The sequence below is a fragment of the Phyllostomus hastatus genome, unplaced genomic scaffold (genome assembly GCF_019186645.2).
Source record: "Phyllostomus hastatus isolate PE091 unplaced genomic scaffold, TTU_PhHast_1.1 phas_contig_98, whole genome shotgun sequence".
Taxonomy (NCBI): Eukaryota; Metazoa; Chordata; class Mammalia; order Chiroptera; family Phyllostomidae; genus Phyllostomus; species Phyllostomus hastatus.
The window spans coordinates 5,240,708-5,247,651 of NW_025333999.1; the positions used below are offsets into that span (position 1 = coordinate 5,240,708).

At 47.9% G+C, this 6,944-nt stretch overlaps 1 protein-coding gene across 10 annotated transcripts in view; it reads right to left on the reverse strand.

Moving 5' to 3' along the window:
- The window catches only part of EPS15L1 (epidermal growth factor receptor pathway substrate 15 like 1), a 93,315-nt gene extending 91,052 nt beyond the window's left edge, over positions 1 to 2,263 (reverse strand). For 7 of the 10 annotated variants that reach the window (XM_045853013.1, XM_045853007.1, XM_045853011.1 and 4 more), the window contains exon 1: positions 2,198 to 2,259. Coding sequence is in view for 1 of the 10 variants with exons in the window: in XM_045853005.1 (XP_045708961.1) it covers positions 2,198 to 2,230 (33 nt within the window). In the remaining 9 variants the exon portion in view is untranslated. Of the gene's footprint in view, positions 1 to 2,197 lie in introns of all 10 variants that reach the window. The other 3 variants (XM_045853009.1, XM_045853008.1, XM_045853005.1) reach the window with 2 other exon arrangements.
- Between the last annotated feature and the right edge of the window lie 4,681 nt (positions 2,264 to 6,944).

The window sequence follows — 6,944 nt, forward strand, 5'->3', positions numbered from 1 at the left end:
TCTTTGTTGTGCTGATAACCGCCAATGTGTTAGAAAGCCCTTAATAAACTCTAAAGCACTCTGTCCTGACCGCATGGCTTAGTTGGAGCGCTGTCCTGTACACCAAAAAGTTGCCAGTTCGATTCCCGGTCAGAGCACACATGGGGCATGTACTTGAGGAAACCAATCAGTGTTTATCTCTCACATAGATCGATGTTTCTCTCTCTCTCTTTCCCCATTCTTTTCCAAAATCAATGGAAACATTCTCAAGTGAGGACTAAAAAATAAATAAAACACTCAATAAACAGCTATCATCATCAAAGTTCAAATTAAGGCTAGTGGTAAAATTTGATGAGAAATTTTAAAAGATTTCCCCTTAAAAAAATAGAAGTGCTTTTGCCCTGACCAGGGTGGTTCAGTGTGGCTGGTTGAGGGCTGTCCCGAAAAGTGACAGTTCTAGTGATTCCCAGTCAAGGCACATGCCTTGGTTACGGGTTCAGTCCCCTGTCAGGACACATTGCTAGAGGTGACCAACGGATGTTTCTCTCCCTCTCTTTAAAGGTAAATAAAACCTGCCCTGTGTGTCTCAGTGAATTGAGTGCTGGCCCGCAAACCAACGGGGTGCCGGTTAGATTCCCAGTCAGGGCACATGCCTGGGTTGCCAGGCCCCCAGTGGAGGCGTGCAACAAGCAACCACACATTGATGGAAACTCCCTCTCTGTCTCCCTCCCTTTCCTCTCTCTAAAAATAAATAAATTATTTTAAAAATAAATATCTTTTTTTAAAAAAAGAAGAAATGCCTTTTCATTTAATGAGCCTAAGTAAGTTTCAACCCTGACACCCTAAACTGTAGCAACTGGCTATTAATAATACCTAACATCTGTAGGCCACTTAGTTTGCAGAGCACTTTCGTATGTTACAAGAACTTGTTAATTAGCAACAGCTAATAGCCTTTAATGCTTTCAATTTAATGAGTTACAAATTGGCTAGTTCTTGCAAGATTTGGCAGGTATGCATGTCTCTCTCCTTAGTTCAACTGACCACTCCTGTCAACCTGCCTATCAGCTTTCCTGGGGTCTGGCATTCTTACTGCTGTGGTCTCTATTCCCCCATGTCCAAATCTGCCAGAGAATTAAATGTGATAACTATAGTATCCCTGAATGCTTCTGACGTGCCAGGCACTGTTCTAAGGGCTTTACATACTTAATCTTCACATTATCTCAATATATTCTTGCCTATTTTCCAAATGAGGTAACTGAAGCATGGAGAGGCTAAGAGCTTCATCTAAGGATACTCAGAGGAATAAGTGCTGGAGCCAAGATTTGAATACAAGATGATGTGACCCTGTGTCCTCACTCTTAATTCCTAGCTAATTCTTGCAAAATGCTTATAATACGGTGGTATTACAGCAAACAGAACACAGATGTTTAGTAAATAAAGACAGCTGTTATTAGCAGTATACAGGTAGCTTCTAGAGCGTCACCACCTCCGGGACAGCAGCGACCTTGTCTGTCTGGGTGACTGCTGCGCTCCCAGCACCTGGCCCAATGCACATCGGACGTAAGAATAAATGAATGAATGTCCCTCCCAGAAAGCACGGCTGCTTGCGCATGGCTTTTTTTCCACAGTTACTGCCCCTTAGTAAGAGCATCAGGCGGACATGAGGACACAGAAAGACGCCCGGAGACCTGCGATTCCCTTACACGGCTCTGGTGTGGCAGAAGCAGCTCCCAAGGGAGGAAGAAATGAGTCCAGGATCCCGCTACTGGCAAGTCCTGGCTCCAGCGCCGCTCTACCCTCTACCCCGCGGGGGACACTGTCCGCCCTGGAGCTGGGAGTGGGCAGGAGACAAAGACTTGCGGGGCCGCCGCACCGGCACAGATGCTCGTTTACCTCGCCCACCTCCCCGGAAGGGAGTCCAAAGTCACAGTGCCTCGCCTGGCCTGGGAGCTGTGGTGGAGGACTGACAGACCCGGGCGCCAAGCCCTGCAGATACACGCCGTGGCCCCGCCTGGTAGCCCCACGCCGAGGGTCGCTGGGGCGCGGGAGGCCCCGAGCCGGCCTGTCACCTTCACAACAGACCCCCTCGCGCGTTCTCCGCCAGGGTCCCTCAGCGCGTGCCGCCGCTTCTCAGCAAGATGTCCCCACCCCTCGGCCTCCCTGTAGTGTCCACCTCGCGCCCCGGCGCCGCGCCCCCGCCAGTCCGCCCGGCTAGTACCTGCTGAGAAAGCGGGAGGAGCGGCGCCGCCATCTTCCCACGGACTCGGGCTCCGAGCGCCGGGGGACGGGGGTGGGACCGCGCGTGCGTACTGGTGAGAGGGGAGGTGCGCGCGCAGTCAGGCCGGGAGTGGGCGGGGTCGAAGCAGGGCTGCGCACGCGTAGCCCTGCCTCCTGTGGGGCAGAGTCCAGGGCGGGGTCACGCGTTCCTTGCCCAGGTTGGGAGGGGGCGGGGCCTAGGAAGCGCGCAGGATTACCGAACCCAACTGGGTTTACACCCTGTCTCACCAGTCCCCAGATGTCTACCTGAGTTTGCTTGCTTCATTATTCCAGGTCTTTGCCGGTGCCGGGCCCTGTGCAAGGGATTACATTCGCCCCCTCCGTGCGCTTGACAAATGCATTATGGGGGTCCGTTGCCCACCCTGCAGAGGGTCGAGACCCTCGTCCTGCACCACATGTGCCGTGTCCTGAGAGACCTGTTTGTATTTGAATTTCGGTCTGCCGCCTTAGGGCTTTGGCTAAACTGGGTTGCGACACAATCTGTGCTGCAGCAGCACCCACGTCGCATAGCGTCAGTTCCCAGCCTCCACTTTCGAGCTCTGTGACTTTGGCAAGTCACTTAAGTAACCTCTCTGGCCTCCAGGCTCCTCTTCTGAGAGAGGGAATGGCGATACGTGTTTGGTGTCCTTCCATCTTTATGCCTTGCACTGTGCCCAGCACGGAAACAAGCATCTGATGTTTGCTGGAGGACCATTCCTGGAGGGGCATTTATTTATTTAGAAATTTTATTTCTGCGGTAATCTAAATTACAGCAGGATGGAAAAAGAAAAACAAACAAACAGGCTGTTACAGCTGGGGGCCAGCTAACAAGATTGCTTACACGTCTAAGCGTATGTTGGAACTTTGGGGTAGCTATTTCTGCAATTATCTAAAAGAACAGCCAAGGTGACTTCCTACCCCAGGAGCCTCTCCTTGTTCACACATGAACTTTCTCGGCTTGCCCACCACTACCTACCGACTTCACCTGTCCCAAAATGAGCTTGCCTCACCTTCTCCCATCTCCTTTATCTATAGCCAATGTAAATTTTTTCAAAACTTAGATTTTCTCCCACTACTTGATGTGTAAAAAACGCTTACCCAATCCAGGATGGTGGATATGTTGCCTTTTCCACCTGTCACTGCTGCTGGTGGTTTAGACTCCATGCCCTAGGACCTGTTTATTTTCTTGCTAGCGATGGCCCATTAAACCCTTACCCTTGACTTTCATCCTTGGAAATTAAAAGTGTTGTTTAACGACACTTTTTGCCTTCCATTGGCTATAGATATCCACTCATCTGTGGCAGGTTTCCACTAACAGGGTGAGAGGAAGGAAGGGCCAACCAGGCAGCTGACTAAAGTGGCCCAAGCGTTCTTCAGGACAGGTTGCCCTCACCCTCACCTGGTCCTGTGATGGTGCCTGGCCACTGTCTCTCAGGCAGGTAAGCTAGAAAGCCATGTGATCTCAAGGGTGGGGCCCAGCTTCCTGTCCACCTGCTCCATTCTGGAGTCTTAAGAACTGCTGCTCCAGTGTCTTCAGTGATTTGGTGTACCTCATGCCATTCAGATAAGTATAGTGTGCTTTGTGACTCATCCAACAACCATTTACCCATCAAATGCTCCCTACGCCCCTTGAGGACACCTAGGCCCAGGCAGGTGCTCCAATGTTGGACCAGGGAGATACAAGTCCTATCTACCTTAACAGCCTAGACTGGAGGTCTGGCCCAGGATCTGCATCAGAACCACTCAGAAGGCTTGTTAAACACAGACTGGATTTCTGATTCTGATTTACAGATTTGGGTAGAGACTGAGATTTTTTTGCATTTCCAACAAATCTCCAGGAGATGCTGAAGCAGCTGGTCTCACATAAGGAAACAGACCACTGTAAACAGTGATAGGGTAGGTTCCACAGAGCTCTCTAAGGGTGTGACACTTGAAAGTAGAGCATGCATTAAGTGACAGAGGTAGGAGTGGGTTCCATGGCAGGCAGAGGGAGCTGAGGGACTAAGAAGCACAGTGAAACTGAGGCTCTGGAGCTCAGCAAAATAGTCTCAAGACAAGGCCAGATCACATATGGCCTTATGGGACACCCCCGTTTGAAGAGCAATGAATTAAGGCCATATATAATCTGGCCTCCTCTTCAGACTGCCTTGCCCTCTGAACTCCAAGTTCTCTGTCTCACCATGCTCGTTTGTCCCTGTACAAAGAGCAATGGGAGCCTTCCAGAGGGTTTTAAACATGATCAGATCTGTATTCTAGAACAGTGAGTCTGGATGCAGTGGGCAAAGCGGACCGAGAGGAGAGGGATGGAAATGAGTGGGCCGTCTGGAAAGACGTAGCAGTGGTCCAGGTGGGGAAGATGGAGGTTTTTAGCTACCTTGAGTACTTTATTAGATTCATTTTCCATGAGATAAAGATAAGTCATTCTAGATATTTCAAGAGCACATTTCACATAGGAGATCGAGTGCAAAACTATTGGGAAAAAAAGAAGGGGTGTATGAGGTTATCTAAGGTTAGTAACTATAGGAAGCTGCAAGTCCCTTTAGGGCTAAAGGTCAAAAGGTGTTACCCAAAACCAGTAATCACTGGACTCTCACCATTCATGGCTGTTTCTGTCATTTTTGCTAAAGTCACTACTATTGTCACCACTGCCTAAGGTGTTGGTAGAAGCCGGAAAATAATGGCTTCTCTTCACCTGCCTTCTGACTTCCTTTTAACAGAACATGGGAAACTCGTGGGCAAGGGTGTCTGGGAAACGCGTGCGGCTTCCAGCCTGGGTGTCAGAGTTCACCAGGGCAATGACAACAGACTCTCCTGCACCTTCTTGGGTGAAAGTAGACACTTGGTTGTGTGAGTCCCACATGGCTAGCCCGAGTGGCCTGGGGTTCCGCCTACTGCTGTGTCCTCCATGCTTGGCAGTGATCATCCATTCTGAGGACTCCAAAGCTGAGCTGCCCAACATGGCAGCCACTCACCATGTGCAGCTGAGTTTAATTAATTATAATGAAATGAGATTAATAATTCATTTCTCCATAGAATGTACAACACAAGGAGTGAACCCAAATGTAAACTATCAACTCTGGGTGATAATGACATGTCAGTTCACCACCTGTGATGGGTGTACCACTGGGGGGGATGTCGTTGGTGGGGGAAGTTATACAGATTTGGGGACAGGGTATAGAGGAGCTCTCTCTAATTTTCACTCAGTTTTGCTGTGAACCTAAAACTTCCCTAAAAATCTTTATTAATTTTTAAAAAATTCATTCCTCAGTCCTACCGGCTGCATCTCAAGGGTTCTCATGCAGCCAGTGGCTACTGTATTGGCCACCACAGGTGGGATAATCTCCATCTTCACAGAAATTTCTCCAGGACAGTGCTGCTTCAAGAGATCCTCTGCAGGTCTGTGCTGGCCTAAGCCATCTTTGTACAATTGTTTCCAGCATATTCTGCATAGGCCTGGCTCCCCTTCTTCTCTTACTAACTTCTCAAAGATGAAAGAGGTAGGCAGTGTTTGAATTCCACCCCTGCACAGCCAGGGAGTTTTGAGTTTCAGAGACGGATAATCAACCCTTGATGAACCGAGAAGACTGATGCAGCATCCGCTAAAAAAGTCCAAGTTCAAAGGTCTGCAACTTTGGCCAAAGAGAGAACAAAACTCGCCAGAATTTCACTTTCTGAACGGACAGATCATCTACCGATATGCCATATATAATTTCCTACTTTATATAATTGAAATATCACTTATTGGTAATATCATGGATTCCAAATGTCTGCTGCCCTAAAGTTGATTATTTCTAACACAGATCTCTGCAATGAAAATAGCTCTCTTCAAAACAGAAGACTGTGACTTTTTTTTAAAAAAAGCAAATTATTTGTTTTGAAAGAAAAACATTAAACAGAGAAGTAATCACTATTTTCACTTAAGAAAATGAATTTCATTCATCTGCCTTAGAGAGAACAACGGGCACAGAAGTGGGTTGCAGAGCAGGAGGGAAAAGAACACCAGCCTCTTCAAGGCACTTCGAAAGTTTGTGCGTGAGGCTCAGGTTCTCCAAAACAGCCAGGGCACCAGCAGAGCGCACAGCACCTTTTCAGGCTGAGGGCGTTGTGTGAAGATTTCATATTGAAACCCTGGTGGGTAAGGCTCTGTTGGTTTGGCATTGTCCCACAAAGCGAAAGGTCCTGGGTTCAATTCTGGATCAGGGAACATGCCTAGGTTACGGTTCAGTCCCCCTTCAGGATGCCTGCAAGAGGCAGCCTATCTGTGCTTCTATCCCTCTTTCTGCCTTCCTCCCTCTCTCTAAAAAATAAATTTAAAAAATATTTTTTTTAAAAAGATTTCATATTGGAAAATTTTCTCGTGTTATTAGTAATTTACAAACTGAAGAAATAAGGCATCATTTCCCCTTTTTCAAAATAAGTTTTACCAACTTTTATTCATAAAACATTTTGGGGGTTAAGAAAAGAGCATTAGGCCCTGACCCGTGTGGGTCAGTGGGTTGAGTGTCATTCCACAAAGTGAAAGGTCGCCAGTTCCATTTCCAGTCAGGGCACATGCCTGGGTTACTGGTTCAGTCCTTGGACAGGGTGGATACCTACAATGCTTCTCTCCCTTTCTCCCTCCCTTTCCCTCTCTCTCTAAGTAAAAAATTAATAAAATCTTTTTGTAAAAAAAAAAGATAAGAGCATCAGGTTTTTAGACAGCCTCTCCC